The sequence below is a fragment of the Malania oleifera genome, chromosome 13, assembly GCF_029873635.1.
Source record: "Malania oleifera isolate guangnan ecotype guangnan chromosome 13, ASM2987363v1, whole genome shotgun sequence".
Taxonomy (NCBI): domain Eukaryota; kingdom Viridiplantae; phylum Streptophyta; class Magnoliopsida; order Santalales; family Ximeniaceae; genus Malania; species Malania oleifera.
This window is the reverse complement of record NC_080429.1, coordinates 21,094,292-21,112,910: the sequence shown is the minus strand read 5'-3', so window position 1 is coordinate 21,112,910 and position 18,619 is coordinate 21,094,292. Positions and strand designations below refer to the sequence as shown.

Below are 18,619 nucleotides of genomic sequence, written 5' to 3'. Positions count from 1 at the left end.
TTTACACTTTTTTTTTCTTTATAGTAAATAGCATATCAACATACAATTTTTTTTTTAAATTCTTACATTATGTTTGAGAATGGTAAGTTGAAATTTTGAATTTGGATTAATATAATTTTGTGAGATACAAAATTATATTTTTTTTGGTTAAAAATCATATAAAAATAACTTATAATCTCATTAAAATACACATCCAACATGTAATTAAAAAGGCTATCAATATTATCAATACACACATATAAGGTCATCTATCATATTGAACAACACGTTTTATAATATGTTATGTAATTTATAATACTCAGTCATAATGTTTGGTAACTCGTTCCTTTTGAGTGTTTTTCATGGTAATTTAATGTTGAAGGCAACAATTAAATAATTGGTGTTATTGCGCTCACTATAAATCCCACAATTTATTTCAATCATAGAAGACACAATAATGAAAAATAAGTCTTCAATCATGCATAACAAATAACGAATATAACTTAAAGAGAGAGGAGATAAAAAAAAAAAAAAAAAAAACAACTTACTCTTGAACCAAGATTTAAAAACAAAAGAACATAAAAGAACCCGAATAACTATTCAGACCTTAAGTCCAAAATCAACAATTCTCCACAGCTTTCTTAACAAAACAATATTCCTCGAAGTTTTCTTAGCCAAGAGAACCCCAATTACAATACTGAAACCCACTTGGACCTTAATTCATTCTAAAAATTTTGCATTTCAAAGATTCCTCACATATGCAAATTTGATAGCTAATTCATTAATATTTAAAAATATCAATTTTTTCTAAGGAATACTGCACAAAATAATTTTTTTTTTCAAATATTGTATTAAATTTTGGTCAAGAAAGACAGGTTCACATGAAAAAATAAATAGAGGACCAGTTTGAAAAAAGATGAGTTATGCTAGCTACCACTCCAACATGGTTCATCACCCAAATGATATACTTAAAATTTAAATTCTAATCTTGAAATTTGGGCGTACATTTTTTGATTTGTTAGTTCTCTTCTTATACCTTTGCTATTTTGCATGAAGAACTAATTAATATATATCATCTCCAAGAAAACTAATTATTTAATTAATTAATGTGGAATGAACTTATAATCAATTTAATAACCAATTAATATGATGTTACACATGCCCATTCACCTTCCACTATATTAAATCTAATGGAAGCTTTCAATCTGCTGGAAGCCCTAGACGACCCCAATAATTAATGTCTAAATAACTTTGTTGATGTATCTTGATATGAACACAGAACTAATTAAGGACCTCATGCATGCTCCCTGAAGCCAAAAAGACACCTATTAAAAATTAGATTCAAACTAATTACTGAGTGAATTTTGGTTCAAATATTTCATCAATACATTGTACCTAAAATTGAAGTATCAATAACAACCAAAAGTTTTTGTCTTTATAGCTTCAAAAGTGAGGCGACGGTAATTGAAGTCCTTGGTTATCAAAAAAAAAAATAACAAAAACAAAAAATTCGTATATTCACCCTTTCAATCCATCAAAACCAGAAGTTTCTATTTCTCATTTCATATTAAAGTAGTAAAGGCAAAAAAATTATTAATAAAAGATAACTAGAGATCATGTATTTGATTCCCTACTAGATTAACTTAACATTGGTGGTTATGCCGGGTTTTTAAGTTAAAGTTCACCCCAAAATTAATAAGTAAGCATGCATCAAAAGACCTAAGTGTAACCTAATTTTAAATTTTATATATATATATATATATATATATATATATATATATATTATTTAAGATATGTAAATAAAAAATATTGAATAAAATTTCAAGAGTAATAATATATATATATATATAAATAAATAAATATTGAATGAAATTTCAAGAGTAACATTATTTTCCATTCAATGTCAATTCTAATATTATGCATAAACACAGATGGTTCATAACCATCAGAAGAAAGATTTCTGTATTAATTAGGATATGTAAATTAAGCATGGTTATGAGCCAGACATTCATAGAGCCATGCATGCATTTTTATTTTTTAGGTGGATGCACTAATTCATGGACAGAAAGTAACAAGGTAATTAGGCCCTCCAGTGCACGTAAAAGTGCTTGTTTTATCATCATAAGCGTAGCTGTATGCTTCAGGGCACTGCTCCTTGAATATTTTTGAATAGTTCGTCGGTGGGCATGTCTCCGGCTTACCAAAGCTGCCGGTACAACAGTACTGTGGCTGATTAAGTGCCGCACATGCGCTCCTGCAAGCTATTACGCCGCCGCCGCCTCCCTTCACGGCTAGCTCCGCTGGGCAGACTGCGTTCACGCTCTTCGGGCAACTGGTGGCTTTGCAATCGCCGGAGCCACCTTGCGGAGCCAGTGACAGGGGCAGGTTGAAGCCGTCGACGAGGCTCATGTCGTAGAAATCTTGTCCGCCGTTCGGCGCCAGGGTGAGTTCCACGAGGGTTGCTGGAGGGATTGCGCCGGCACCGTTGCACGCCAGTTGGCCAGAGGCACAGTCCGCGGTGGCGCAAGTGAACTTCCCAGCAGCATCCGCAGCACAGCCGGTTCGAGCCCATATCCGGCCTGACCACGGCGCCGCCACGTCGAGGGTGGATGAAGCTCCAGTTGCTAACTCGAATCCAGTTGAAAAGGGCTGAGGGCCGGCGCCGGAGAGAGTCGCCGGCCAGACTGTGTAAGGACAATTGTTTTTGAAGGTGAATGTGGCGGACTGGGCTCCTGCAACCAACAACACACATACATTAATTGTTAATTTAACTTATTTCTTTAATTAATTAGGCTCATAAAGAGTCAGAAATTAGACTCAAACAAATAAAATTTAATAAAATTGTAAAATTGAAAGGGTGCTAGCTAGCTAGATTTAAGAATCTCTAAGATGAATCATCTATCATATTTAGAAACTTGGAATTAATAAATTTAAATTTAAATTTGTTAGTATATGGACAAAATGCATTATAAAATTATTTAAATTTTATTTAAATTAATTCACATAGATTTAACTCTAATGCTCAAAATTTATATTCCTAACACCACCTTAGGGAGATTTGTAATTTGACAAATAAAAGTAAACAAACCAAGTGAAGATATGAAGATGGCTCCAAGAAACAAGAGAATGGTTTGAATATCCATTGATGTGTTCTTTGATGATTGTGTCGAATGTGAGGTTGTTTATATAGGATTGATAAGTCAACACATACCATTGCTCCTCCAATCAAGCCATCAATCGCACCTCCAGTCAAGCTTCAATTTCTCCTTCTCCTCCAGTCAAGCTTCAATTCTCCCCTTCTCCTCCAGTCAAGCTTCAATTCTCCCCTTCCAGTCAAGCTTTAATTCTCCCCTTCTCCAGTCAAGCTTCAACTCTCTCCTTTGTCAAGCTTCAATTCTCTCCTTCTCCTCCAGCCAAGCTTCAATTCTCTCCTTGAATCTTGGCTGCAATTATGTATTCATTGTGTATATCTCCAACATCCATTACTGAACATGTATAAAGCCATGTATAGCCATCTATCATAGAATTGAAATATACAAGATTAATACCTTCTCTTTATGGTACCAGAGCTTGCCAATTCCTGAAATCGACAAAACATTAACTGCCGATCACAAAGCTGCCTGCGCCTCTCCCTCTCTCTCTCTCTCATTCCCAGGCTTCAATTTCTCTGCCCAACACCCCTTCGTGATCTCCGATTCACCATCAAAATCAGCAACCTCCTCAGATCGTAATTACACCGGAGATCCATCAGCTCCAAATCTTGCACATCGAAGTTCAGGTAGTTCACCATCGTTGCCATCAAGCTCGACTTTCCCATCCCCAGCCACTTGAACAGCATTCACCCCTGCCTCGGCCGCATCCGATGGCATTATAGGGTGAATAGCTTCAGAGTCTTCTTCTCCTCTTTCGCAGCTTTTGATTCCCCTGTTATGTGCTGCAAATAGGCGTTCAGAACCGTGTCTCTCTGACCCTGTTCGCCGCCAACAAGCTCGCCACCCTCTTCCCTCCCGGACCCCTACAATCCCTTGTAAATTGACCCTCGTGCTTCGGCCTCTGCTGTGCCCTCTGCTCTTCTCTGACTGCTCCTATCAATATAATTAGATTCAGAAGCTGGCTTCTGCTGATCTTCATCCCTCTTCTCATCATCCCTTTTCTCAAGTTTTTCTACTGCTTGATCTCTCCTTCCATCTTTCTTCGCACGGCGAATTCCATGCAGTCGGACATTGACGAGATCGAGAACCTCATCAAATCGTCCAATCAAACCATTCATCAAATTTTACTGTTTGCAAGTTAGAGTTTTACAGTTATGAAATTGATCAAATTCGATTTGAGTTTCGAGCTTAACATCTTCGCATCGAGTCGAGTTCGAGTATTTACTGTATCGACTCAACTCAATTCGAATATACCCTAACAGCTACAGTCACAAACACAACACATCTATTGCCTCATTATTGTTACTATCACAGCTGTTGTTTCTGCACCATTGCTGCTACCCATCTCCTCGTATTGCAACTCTATTTCCTGACCATAGTTCTCTATCTGATGATTTTGATGATCATGCTCCTGCTTCCAAACCATGGTACAGAAAACCACCAACTCTGGTTCTCAAGAAACCCATTCCTCAGTGTATCTACAATGGTGGTATGAGCATGCCGAAGTGTTAAAACTAGGGTTTCCAAGAACATTGTGATGAGGATCATCAGCATGGGTGGTAGTTTGGTGTTAGGTTTGCAAAAGTGGCATTAAATTTCAGATAGGGTCTTTTCTATGGCAGAATACCATTGGTAGAGTAGAGATCAACCAAACATTGTACTAAGAGACTTAGCTTTAAACTCTTGGCTTTCACTTCCAGTTCTCAAGTGCCTTAAGAGAAGTCCCAAATCCCAGCTCCAGTCTCCAAATTTGTCGAGGTCTCGCCTATGGGATCTCATCACTCAGCTCTCAATTTTCGATCCTCTCAAGCCCCACAGGTTCGATTGCCCTATGTGTTTTCTGAATTTGTTGATTGACAATGTCATTACTCACAATGCCTATTTGAACTCTGCGACTTCGTCTTTTGAATTTTGGACCATCATAGAGTAATAGACTATTGCTATGTATGAACCCAGACAGCAATTTGACAATAATATGTGCAAGAAAACATGAGCTGACTTGTGAATATAAATAAAAAAAAGGGGACAGCAACCTACACACAACAAGGTACAACAGGAAATCAGAAAAAGAAAAAAAAAAAAAGTGTTGAGTTGTGTCTCTACCAAACTGAAAATGTTTGGTTCCCTTGATTTTGTTCTGCATTGACTAATTGCATAGCCCTTTATAACCCACTAACCTCATTGTCCATGACTAGAACCACGGCTACTTGGATACCAAAGGCCAACTATCTCACCACAAATTCATCCCCCCCCCCCCCCTCCTCTCCTGCCAAGAATATTAGAGCTTGTTTAGTTGTGGAAGCAATTTCTATTTTTAACTTTCAGTCTTCCAAAAAATTACAAAAATACCAATTTGCTTCAAATTCAAACTTGCAAAACTCTTTTAGCTGCTCTCCATATCCTCTATTTAAATGTTAGAAACTAAACAACAGAGACATTTTTGTAATTCTTTATAAAACTAAAAACAAAATATAAAAACAGATTTCCACAATTAAACAATCTTCAACATCCTGAGACATTAATTTGGGCATGCAAGAAAGTCATAAAGGAAATACACCTGCAAGCATATGATAATGTTTGAGACATTCTGTGTTCCATAAAGCTTTCCAAGAAAGAAAGCCAGTTCCTCAAAAAATCCTACCAGATTAAAACTCATGCGTTGAGCAGCAACCATAACATTGCTATTGGGTGGCCATATACATAATGAAAAGAACTATAAAAAAAAATCCACAATCTCACCTCCCCAAACAAATCGAAATACCGTCCTCAAAAGATAAAAAGCATCAACAAATTCACAAGAATTTTTTTTAAAATACTATACGGTAAGATAGAATTTCAGATGATGATTAATGGTAAGTGACAAAAAATTTGGCCACAAAAGGAGAGTGATTTAACAGAATGACCATCACAACAGTGGTTGGTATGTGGAGCAAATAGAGCAAACAATTTTTACAATATTATATTAAAGAACAGCTATTAAAACAACATTTCAAATATAGTGAATAATTTGAAACTCATGCATCACTAACACAGAGAATAGGGACAAACACATTGATCTCTCCTTAGATTTGGCAAAGAGACGCAGGCTTCTCCTGAGATCTACAAAATTCCATAGAACTCAACATTTGCTTTTTAGGACGCTTATAAGTTATAACCCCTTCCTTTACCATCAAGTATTCCATATAAAATTTCAAAACAATTGCTCATTTAGCTACACAAGAAAGACAACATTGGATAGAAATTCACCTCTAATCACTGAGCTTGCACTTTTAGGCAGGGTTGTTTTTTTGGGGTCGGGAATGAATTTCTAGTCATTGTTATGTCATTTCCTAGCTCTGCCTATGATGCACTCAATATCCTCATTCTTTTCAGACTCCCAAACCTAGTTAAAGTAGGAGGGTTGCGTCAGGTAAGTGATAGCCAACAAAAAATTAGTCAGATCTCTATGACATGAATTTCAGGTGTCCCCTATGAGTGATGAGATGCACGTATACTGCTCAAGTGTAGCCAAAAATACCAGGAATGTAAGCTAGGTTGTCACCCCGAAGTGATGCACCATGTTGGCACCAAGTTACAATCTCAAATAAACAAGTGTTCTCGCATCATTCTAGATGTAAGCATGTAAAAAGATTACTTCAAGAATCAAGGGTTAGACGCTTGAATATGAGGACATTTACTTATAAAGCTTGGAGAGAATTGACACAATGATTAGAAGAAAATTTTAATATAATCAGCCAGAAAATAAGTGGGTAGGAATGAAAGCTAAAGAAGTTGAAAAATTAGGATTCAAACTTTGGTGCACTCGAAAAGGAAAACAAAAGAATGGGGCAGGAATCATTATATACAAAAATCTAAAGTTGTGTTGTAAATGTTAATAGAGTAGAAGATAGGATCATAAGAATTGAAATGGTCTTAGGAAGATGCTAATGTCATTAGTGCTTATGCTCCTCAAATAGGTTTCATAGAAAATCTTAAAAGGGCAATTTTCAGAAGATATGGAAGATATTATACAAGGGATATCAAGGAATAAGAAAATATTCATAGGAGCTCATTTGAATGAACACATTGGAAAGACAATAAAGATTGTGAGAGGATACATGAAAGAAATGTGTATGGAAATATGACCTCAGACTTCGCCACGTTGATTTTATTACAACGAATGCATGTCCTAAGAAGAGAGAATAACAACTAATAACCTTGAACAGTAGAGAAAAATAAAAGTCAAATAGATTTTTCTTATGAGGGTAGGTCCTTTATCATGTAAAGATTATAAAGTTATCCCGAGTGAAAGTTTAACTACACAGCAAAAAGTTTTAGTGTTAGGTATACATATTAAAAAAATGGAAGAGATAAATCAATGCAACACGGGTGGTATAACCTAAATGGAGAAAATATAATTAAATTTAAAAATAAAATGATGGAACATGGTGATTGGGGGGATATCCTAGACACAAACACTCTTTGGAGTAAGATAGCCAACCCTATTAAAAAGATAGAAAAAGAGCTTTTAGATGAATCTGATTCTTAGCTAGTAGAAGGGTAATTGGTGGGATCAAGATTCCCAAAAAGTTGTGAAAACAAAAGGAATTTGACTCAAAACATGAAGAAAATGAAGAAACACGAAAAAATTTCGAAAAATATAGAGAGGCAAACAAACACGCAAAGGAAAAAAAAAAAAAGCCATTAATTAAGCTAACGTCAAGCATATAATAATTTATATACTAGATACAAAAAAAGGCAAAAGAGACATTTAAGCTTGCTAGAGCTAGTGAAAGAAAAAGCATATTTAGGTAATATAAAATATATAAAAAATGGATGATAGTTTCTTGGTTAAACAAGAAGGCATAACAGAAATTTGCCAGAGTTTCTATTAAAAAAAATATATATATGCCAAAGCCACTTTAATAAGTTGTTTAATGAAAAACCAAGTAGAAGGCTTAAACTTAGAATTGACAAATGAGGAAAAAGCAGAAAATTGAGATTAGTTTGTAAAATTAAATTTAATGAAGTTAAGTTTGCAAGAAATAAATGAAAACTAAAAATCTATGCAAGCGGATGACACCCTTAGGTTTAGAAATGCCTGAGCGAGAAAGAATTTTTTATACATATTAAATTACACTACACAATTATATTCATACATATTAAAAAACGAAACTTGAACTAATATTTTCAAATACAATTTTAAAATTTAAAATTTATATTTATATAATCAAAATTAATATTCAAATCTATACAAATTTAAATACAAGATAAAAAATTAAGTCATCAAACAGATGACAGGATTATTTGGGCCACTAAAAGTTGAATAGATACGCTACAGAGGAAATTCATCTTTCATATCATGTTCTTAGCGTTAATTTATTATTTTTTTTCCAAAGAAATGGAGGGTTTACTAGAAGAAGCAATAAATGGAAAAAATAGTAGAGAACATGAAGTAAATCCTTCCTTGAGAACCCATAAAGGAGGAAAAAAATACATCAACATAATAACGCCCCCCGAATCTCAGATGACATTCTGAAATCAACAGCCCTTAAAAAACCACCCACTCTGCCAAATAAGCTCCACCGATAACTTCTTTCCAAAAATAAAGCAATAGCATGTCTCTCCGGAAAAATCCTCCAAATCAAAGCACATATAGAAGACTTCCGACTACATCCTCTGAACATCCTTACCCTTCCCAAAACCAGTTAAAAAAACTAAAGCAAGAACTCCACCATTTGTACTCAAAATTCAAAATCTAAAACTTTCTATGTAATGGTAGTGTTCACTTCTAAGATGTTATCTAGGCTTGCGGACACTGGCTGCAAGCAACAGTCATCAAATTAAGAATCCGGTTATTCCAATCAATTCTCCTATGAATGACATCTTATGCTCATTATAACAATAGGTAATTTGGTTTAGACCATAGATAGTAGCTACTGTGCACAAGCATAAAGACCCTAGACTGCTCTTGAGTCTTGGCTTCCAGGCTCTTGGCCTTCCCAGTTTTTCAGTTCTAATGTGTTTGGATGATCACTGCTGATGCCACACTGCCACGGAACCACCTATAGGACCTTCTCTACTACTAGAAATGTAACTAAGTTGAGCTTACTCGCGATCTACTTGGACTGGATTCGTCCCCTAACTCGACTCAACTCGATTCCACTCAAGTTTGAGTTCATTAATAGTGCTCGAGTCGAATTTCAAGCTTAATCGAGCTTTTTAATTTTATTATTTTTATATTATATATGTTGTATAATATATATTTTAAAAATATATTTAATATTATATGTACATTCTATATATTTATACATGTATTTAATTTCAATTAATAATTGAGTCGAGCTCGAGTTTTATGAAGTTGTATCCGAGTCGAGTTCTAGTTTTACAGTTATGAAATCAATCAAGTTCAAGTCAATTTTCGAGCTTAACATCTTCAAGTCGAGTCGAGTCCAAATATTTTACTATGTCGACTCGACTCAACTTGAATACACCCCTATCAGCTACAGTCAGTCACAACACATCTATTGCCTCACAATTTTTAGTTTGTTACTATCACAGCTGTTGTTTCTGCATCATTGCTGCTACCCATCTCCTCGTATTGCAACTCTATTTCCTGACCATAGTTCTCTATCTGTTGATGATTTTGATGATCATGCTCCTGCTTCCCAACCACGGTACAAAGAACCACCAACTCTGGTTCTCAAGAAACCCATTCCTCAGTGCATCTACAACAGTGGTATGAGCATGCTGAAGTGTTAAAACTAGGGTTTCCAAGAACATCGCGGTGAGGATCATCAGCATGTGTGGCAGTTGGTGTTGGGTTTGCAAAAGTGGAGTTAAATTTCAGATGGGGTCTTTTCTATGGCAGAATACCATTGGTAGAGATCAACCAAACATGGTACTGAGAGACTTAGCTTTAAACTCTTGGCTCTCAGTTTCAGTTCTCAAGTCCCTTTAGAGAAGTCTCAAATCCCAGCTCCAGTCTCCAAATCTGTCAAGGTCTCACTTATGAGATCTCATCACTCAGCTCTCAGTTCTCGACCCTCTCAAGCCCCACAGGTTTGATTTGAAGCCCTATGTGTTTTCTGAATTTGTTGATTGACAACTTCATTATTCACAATGCCTATTTGAACTTTAAGACTTTGTCTTTGAATTTTGGACCGTCATAGAGTAATAGACTATTGCTATGTATGAACCCAGAGAGCGATTTGACTATATTATGTGCAAGAAATGTTTTGTTCCTTTGATTTTGTTCTGTATCGACTAATTGCACAGCCCTAGACCAAGTTCCAAGGACTATTTAGCCCTGAAACTCCAAAACCACTCCACTTAAAGAACTCATTCTTTATAACCCACTAACCTCATTGTCCATTACTAAAACCACTGCCACTTGGGTACCAAAGACCAACCAACTCACCATAAATTTATTCCAACCCCCCCCCCCCCAACTCTCCTGCCAAGAATATTAGAGTTTGTTTAGTTGTGGAAAACAATTTCTATTTTTCACTTTCAGTTCTTCAAAAATTTATAAAAATACCAATTTACTTCAATTCACACTTGCAACAGAGGCATTTTTTTGTTATTCTTTATAAAACTAAAAACCAAAAATAAAAACACATCCCCACAATCAAACAGTCTTCAACATCCTGAAACATAAATTTGGGTATGCAAGAAAGGCATAAAGAAATAGAGCCTGCGAGCATATGATAATGTTTGAGACATTCTATGTTCCATAAAGCTTTCCAAGAAGGAAAGCTAGTTCCACAAAAAATCCTATGAGATTAAAACTCACACCCAAGCCCAAGAAAGAATTGAGCAGCAACCATAACATTGCCATTGGGTGGCCATACACATAATGAAAAGAACTATTAAAAAAAAAAAAACAAACTCCACACTCTCACCTCCCCCAAAAAATCCAAATACCAGCCTCAATAGATAAAAAATATCAAAACCTTCACACGAATTTATTTTAAAATACTAAACGTAAGTTAGAATTTCAGATGATGATTAATGGTAAGTGACAAAAAATTTGGCCACAGAAGGGGAGTGATGTAACAGATTGACCATCATAAAAGTGGTTGGTATGTGGAGCAAATAGAGCTAACAATTAATACAATATTATATTAAAGTACAGCTATAAAAACAACATTTCCAATATAGTGAATAATTTGAACCTCATGCATCACTTACACAGAAAAAAGGGAGAAACACATTGATCTCTCCTGAGATTTGGCAAAGAGACGCAGGCTTCTCCTAAGATCTAAAAAATTCCATAGAACTCAACATTTGCTTTTTAGGACACTTTTAAGTTATAACCCCTTCCTTTACTTTACCATCAAGTATTCCATATAAAATTTCAAAACAATTGACCATTTAACTAAACATGAAATGAAAACATTGGATAGAAATTCACCTCTCATCAATGAGCATGCACTTTTAAGCGGGGTTGTTTTTTTTAGGTTAGGAATGAATTTCTAGTCATTGTTATGTCATGTCCTAGCTCTTCCTATGATGCACTCAATATCCTAATTCTTTTCATAGACCCAAACCTATGTAAAGTAGGAGGGTTGCGTTAGGTAATTGATAGCCAACATAAAATTAGTCAAATATCTATAATATGAATATCAGGTGTCCCCTATGAGTGATGAGATGCACTTATACTACTCAAGTGTAGCCAAAAATTCCAGGAGTGTATGCTAGGTTATCACACCAAAGTGATGCACCATGTTGGCACCAAGTTACAATCTCAAATAAGCAAAGGTTCTTGCATCATTCTAGATGTAGGCATGTAAAAAGATTAGTTCAAGAGACAAGGGTTAGATGCTTGAATATGAGGACATTTACTTATTAAAGCTTGGAGAGAGTTGACACAATGATTAGAAGAAAATTTTAATATAATCAGCCAAAAACTAAGTGGGTAGGAGCGAAAGCTAGAGAAGTTGAAAAATTAGGATTCAAACTTTGGTGCACTAGAAAAGGAAAACAAATTAATGGGGCAGGAATCATTGTAGACAAAAATCTAAAGTAGTGTTGTAAATGTTAATAGAGTAGGAGATAGGATCATACGAATTGAGATGGTCTTAGGAAGATACTAATGTCATTAGTGCTTATGGTCCCCAAATAGGTTTCATAGAGAATCTTGAAAGGGCAATTTTCAGAAGATATTATACCAGGGATATCAAGGAACAAGAAAATATTCATAGGAGCTCATTTGAATGGACACATTGGAAAGACAATAAAGTACATGACAGAAATGTGTATGGAAATAGACTTCGCCACGTCGATTTTATTACAACGAATGCATGTTCTAAGAAGAGAGAATAACACCTAATAACCTTGAAGAGTAGAGAAAAATAAAAGTCATAGATTTTTCTTATGAGGGTAGGTCCTTTATCATGTAAAGATTATAAAGTTATCCCGAGTGAAAGTTTAACTACACAGCAAAAAGTTTTAGTGTTAGGTATACATATTAAAAAAATGGAAGAGATAAATCAATGCAACACGGGTGGTATAACCTAAATGGAGAAAATATAATTAAATTTAAAAATAAAATGATCAAACATGGTGATTGGGGGAATATCCTAGACACAAACACTCTTTGGAGTAAGATAGCTAACCCTATTAAAAAGATAGAAAAAGAGCTTTTAGGTGAATCTGATTCTTAGCTAGTAGAAGGGTAATTGGTGGGATCAAGATTCCCAAAAAGTTGTGAAAACAAAAGGAATTTGGCTCAAAACATGAAGAAAATGAAGAAACACAAAAAAACTTCGAAAAATATAGAGAGGCAAACAAACACGCAAAGAAAAAAAAAAGCAATTAATTAAGCTAACGTCAAGCATATAATAATTTATATACTAGATACAAAAGAAGGCAAAAGAGACATTTAAGCTTGCTAGAGCTAGTGAATGAAAAAGCATAGATAGGTAATATAAAATGTATAAAAAATGGATAATAGTTTCTTGGTTAAACAAGAAAGCATAACAGAAATTTTCCAGAGTTGCTATTTAAAAAATAATAATATGCCAAAGCCACTTTAATAAGTTTTTTAATAAAAAACCAAGTAGAAAGCTTAAACTTAGAATTGAAAAATGAGGAAAAGGCTGAAAATTGAGATTATTTTGTAAAATTAGAGTTAATGAAGTTAAGTTTGCATGAAAATAAATGAAAATTAAAAATCTATATGAGCAGATGACATCCTTTGGCATCCTTTGGTTTAGAAATAACTGAGTGATAACAGAACTTTTGGTTAACTAATTTATTTAACATTGCTAGACGAATGGATGAAACACACTTTAATATTTATATATGAAAATACATAATATTTTCGAAATTTTAATAACTATTGTGGACTTAAAACATATGAGTCATAAACTTTGGGTAAGGATAACTGAACAAAGATTAAGGCTAGAAACAAGGTTTCCAAAATATCGGTTTGGTTTCATGCCTAAAGATCAACTACAAGAACAAAATATCTTTTAAGAAGATAAATGGAAGAGTTTAGGGAAAAGACGAGGGCCTTGAACAGATTTTTATTCACTTAGAGAAAGCCAATAGGGTAACTAGGGAAGTTATGGTGGGTTCTAGAAAAAAAAAAGGAGTATATAGTAGGTATATCAATGTGATTATAGATATGTATGATAGAGTAATGATTATCCTTACAACTACAAGCCAAGAGTCTAGGGAGTTTCCACTCACAACAAGTATACATCAAAGATATACTTTAAGCCCTAATCTTTTGCATTAGTGATGGATAAACATACTAAGAGTATCCAAAACAAGGTTCCATGATATATCTTGTCTGCCAATGATATAGTCTTGATAGATGAAACTCGAGGTGGAGTACAATCTAAATTGGAAGTACAGAGACAAGCTTCAGAATCTAGAGATTTTAATATAAGCAAAAATAAGACAAAATAAGAATTTAATCTTGTTGACTCTACGAGTCCAATCCGGTTTTGATAATGACAAATCACTTCGTATTTTATCTGTGCATTGAGTTTGTGAACATGACTTATATTAAGCATGCATGGAAGAATAACGAGTCATGAAAGCCTTAAACTAAAGCACACATATTTTGGCAAGATCCATGAAACTCAAAGAGTACGAGAATCAAGATGCAAGCGGCAAAATTTAAGCATATCTTGGAAATGGGCACTTAGACCTCATGTACTTACATTTTCGTATGATTTAATTTGAGGCTCAACATATACCTTAAAATGAATTTAGGACTTATGCATTTCATGAACATCATTAGGGGACATTCATGGACGTAGAATTAATGTCAAAACCCTAGAAAATGTTTTTATAAAATAGCCAAGAAAGAAAGAAAAACAGATGTTTGAACTGGAAAGTAAATATGCAAAAATTGGGGACTTCGGTTGACTGAACTTCAAGTTCGGTTGATTAAAAAATTTCCTCAGACGTCTGAAGAATAAGTTCAGTCATTTGAAGATTTTTAGATGAAAAAAAGAAACTGGTAGAAGCACCTCAGATGACTGAACCTTGACCTCGGTCGTCTGAACTCGACACTTCGGTCGTCTGACCCTTGACCTCGGTCGTCTGACCTTGTGTCTAGGCTATTTTTTCGAAGGATAAAAGTGACTTCGGTCGTCTGGGGCCTTGACCTCAGTCGTCTAAACTTACTGGAAAGATTAAAAATTTAATTTTTATTGCGCAAACACGCGAGATATCTTTTGATCCAATGGTTAAGATCAATTCTAAGGGTAAGACACTATATATACTGAATACCTAAACCCTAGTACACATGAAAAACGTAAAGAGAAGAGAAGAGAACTTCAATTTGAAAGAGAATTGAGAAAGTTGAGCATATTGATACACGATTGCCTGCACTCTAGCCTACATACATCAAGCTTAAGCAAATCAACTCAGAATATCTAAGGGAACTCATTTACTCATCTTGTTTTCATTCTAATATTGAGGTTTGGTAAATCAATCTTCTCGTTAAGAGTTATTTTCGTAGAGTTTCATCATTTAAACTAATTTGTTAATTGATATTCAATCTTCAAAGAGTTTGGTATTTCAAAATCTATTTTTGATTAAGTGTGAAGAGTTTGATCTTGAGTGTGCTTATATTTATATATTAAAATCATTTTTGATATGATTATCACTTGAGAATAGTTGTTGTCATTGATTAAATCTTTTTGAGTCAAGTGAGTTTTTTTTTTATTCAAAGACTTGATACTTTTCATATTGCAAAACGACTTGTTTGAATATCCATAGTGTCTATACCGATATATTATCAAAGGATACTTTCTAAAACTTTATATTCAGTGTTTCATCTTTGGAATACATATCGTGTGTGTGTGTGTGTATATATATATATATATATATTTGCATATTACAAAGATCGGGTTGTGAGTGACTATTTGAAAGAAAGTTTTATGTTTTCAGATTGATAAATATTCAAGATAAAGGTTTTGATAAACTCACACTAGATGTTTGTGCATTTTTGCAAAGTAAACTAAGAACCCTAATATTCTCCAAAGCGTTTTAAATATATCATTATTTGGGAGTTTTTGATGAAAAGGGTTCTGTGTGTTGAAGCATATCATACATAAACGATTGTATCATTTCATACATTCTGAGTTTCAAGTTATATCATATGTCAATGTATTAGGAATTTGAATTGTACTCACGAACTTTTGTTTGGAAGTATTTTTGAATGTTTTACAGATTCATTGTATTCACGGTTCGACTTGTGAACCGGGGTTGAGGAGAGAGAGCTGTATCTCTTGTAAGCAGCGGGTGATGAGGAAGTTGTACCTCTTGGAGGCAGCGGATTGTAAGGGAAGTTCCGTCCTAATTTAAGGAGCAAGGATTTTTTAGTGAAATCCTTGAGTGGTTGCTCAAGGCGAGGACGTAGGCCGAGTTGACTGAACCTCGTAAAAACCGTGTTTGTCTTCTCTCTTCCCTTTACTCTTTACTTTCAGCACTGCATTTAAATTGTTCGTATTGCATGTGTAGGTTGAATAACATTGCACACAATTAATTGAGTAATAAGAACTTACTGGTAAATAGAATTTGTTTTTGTTATAAATCCCTAAGATTGGTTTGCTAAATATACAAGTGGGAATTAAGTAGTAAATAGATTCAAAGAATTTTAAAATACCCAATTCACCCCCCCTCCTCTTGGGATTACACCTAAATCAACAAATCTCAATCATGGTAGGACGAATACTAGAGAAAAGATTAAACTTGATGGTCAAGAAATTAATTGCACTAATATATTTTGATACCTTGGATCCATTAAATAAGTTAAAGAAGAAATTGAAGATGTAATATATAAAGTTAAAGCAGGTCCTAAAAAGAGAAGTACTTTGGACATGTAGTATGAAATTAGAATATCCTTGAAATTTAAAAAAAAAATAAAAAAATTAGAGCTATAAGACAAGTTTTTCCATATGGATTTGTGTAACTAAGAAACACAGATCCAAAAAGTAAAAACTAACAAAATGAGAATGCTAAGGTAAATGAATGGTATAACATTAAAAGATAAATTAAAGATTATGCATAGCTACAAGTTCAGAGGGGAGTGATTGAGATGGTTTCGGTACTTGCTTCGTAGATCAAATAGTACACTAATGAGGTGGACAAAGCTAATCGTTGTTAGGGACTGTAAAAGAGGTAGGGGTAGACCTAAACTAAGTTGAAATGAGATAGCGAATAATGATTTTAATAGCCCTCAAATTGCCTGAAGAAATTGACCAAGATCATGCAAATAGGCAAAAAAGGGTTCATGTAATTAACTCCACCTAGTGGAACTTAAAGTTAGTTTTTTTATTGTTGTTATGCCTTCTATGCGTGTTAAATGCAAAAACAAATAGCCAATCTTTAAAATTTTATTTTACTTGATGGCAAATTAACAGAGGCAATATAAATGTCCAAAAAATCAAATGTCAAGAGAGGTCTGCATTTTTTTCCAAATCTCAAAAAAAGTAAACATCTTTTGCCAAAGAGAAAAAGGGTTGGTGGAGCCTGGCAAAATTACAAAACATGAAACAAAACCCCGAAAGTGCCAACCACAAATCCAGATAACAGTCACAGTGATGACACCACTTTGCAATGACCATGGATAAGTGACCCTGTGAGTCTGTGACCCATCTCCAAGCCTCCACAGGGGTGGTCATGCTTCACTTCCTCCAAGGCAAAGGATGTGTGGGTTATGTTGTATGATGTTAGACAAGATTACAGTTCCAATTACAAGGCGGAAGCCAAGATGCACACTGATCGCAACTTCATTTAGATAAACCATAATGATAACCCAGAAGGACATATAAGGTAACAGCACAAACGGAACCTTAGAAAACCCAAGATGGGCAAACCAGAATCACAATCCCACAAAGCCACAAAATAAAAACGATGAAGCAGATGGAGAAGGAACGACACATTATCGAATCAAGTGAAAGCATATGTAGAAGTTCAACATCCTATCAAGTCTTAAGTGAATTTCAACAATAACGAAGTGCGTTAACACTCCTATCCGCATTGGCTCTAGATAAAAGAGACGAGCTACAACCTCGTTAATAATGGAGATTTATGATACATCGTCGTAACTTCTTCAAAAGTATAATTATCTTCTTCTCATTCCTTTTTTTTGTCTTGGTTTAATGTTGAGATAGAGACATTTCCATGCGAAAGTAAATTCCACAAAAATCAGAACCTCACAAGTATTGGCCGCATAACAATCACTGGATTTATCTTATTTTCTGATTGAAAATCCTCAATCGCACAGTCATCAAAAGTTCAAAAAGAAAAACCTGGACCCGGCAACCAACCGATGCCGTCCAGCGGCTAAAGGTCGTCGTTGTCGTCCCGCTTCTTGGGCTTCCGATACTTCTCTTCGACGTGCTTGGCCATGAAAAGGGCAGTGTTGGCGAGCTTCTTAATGTTGGGAACGTTGTAGTTCTGAGCAACGTAGACGCCACAAGCAGTCCCGAGAATGAAGGAGAAGCTGCTTCGTATTATACCCATAGCTCCTGCAACTTTTCCTCTCTGTGGTTCCAATCTCCGCGATAGAAAATAACTGCGACGCTGCCTCAGATCACTTGGACCCGAAATTATGGCTTGAAGAAAAAATCGCAAAATTAGGGCTTGAAGTTAAATTCAGAAAATTAGGTTTAGTGATGGTGGAGATGAAGAAAACATTCTAACAACTTCAGCAGAATTCTGGAATCCGAATCCAAGGCCTGCGCTCCGCTTGGCTATTTTATTTTCCATCTGCATTTGACAATTAATTAACGTTTACTTTGGCGACGGTGCACGTGCAAACCCCCATTAGAACTGGCCGTACGTGTGACCGTATGGATTTTAATTTTCAATTTTTGAAAATTTTGAATTTTTTTATGATTGACAATAGATAGTATAAAATTTAAAAAGTATATTAAATTTATTCTAATTTTACATTTGAAAAATGACCTTAAACTTTTAATAACTCAAAATTTGCTTGGAACAGTGGTTTCAAATTCAGAATTAGAACTTGTGTTAAT

General features: G+C 34.8%; 2 protein-coding genes across 2 annotated transcripts; both read right to left on the bottom strand.

Moving 5' to 3' along the window:
• Positions 1–1,851: 1,851 nt before the first annotated feature.
• On the bottom strand, positions 1,852–3,132 carry LOC131146828 (thaumatin-like protein 1). Its single transcript, XM_058096629.1, has 2 exons — positions 3,068–3,132; positions 1,852–2,711 (listed from the first exon to the last, which is right to left on the bottom strand). Exons 1-2 carry the CDS (start codon positions 3,120–3,122, stop codon positions 2,035–2,037), a joined length of 732 nt encoding a protein of 243 aa, XP_057952612.1. The 5' UTR covers positions 3,123–3,132; the 3' UTR covers positions 1,852–2,034.
• Positions 3,133–17,803: 14,671 nt separating this feature from the next.
• LOC131146831 (uncharacterized) lies at positions 17,804–18,318 on the bottom strand. Its single transcript, XM_058096632.1, has one exon. It carries the CDS (start codon positions 18,102–18,104, stop codon positions 17,925–17,927), a length of 180 nt encoding a protein of 59 aa, XP_057952615.1. The 5' UTR covers positions 18,105–18,318; the 3' UTR covers positions 17,804–17,924.
• Positions 18,319–18,619: the final 301 nt, after the last annotated feature.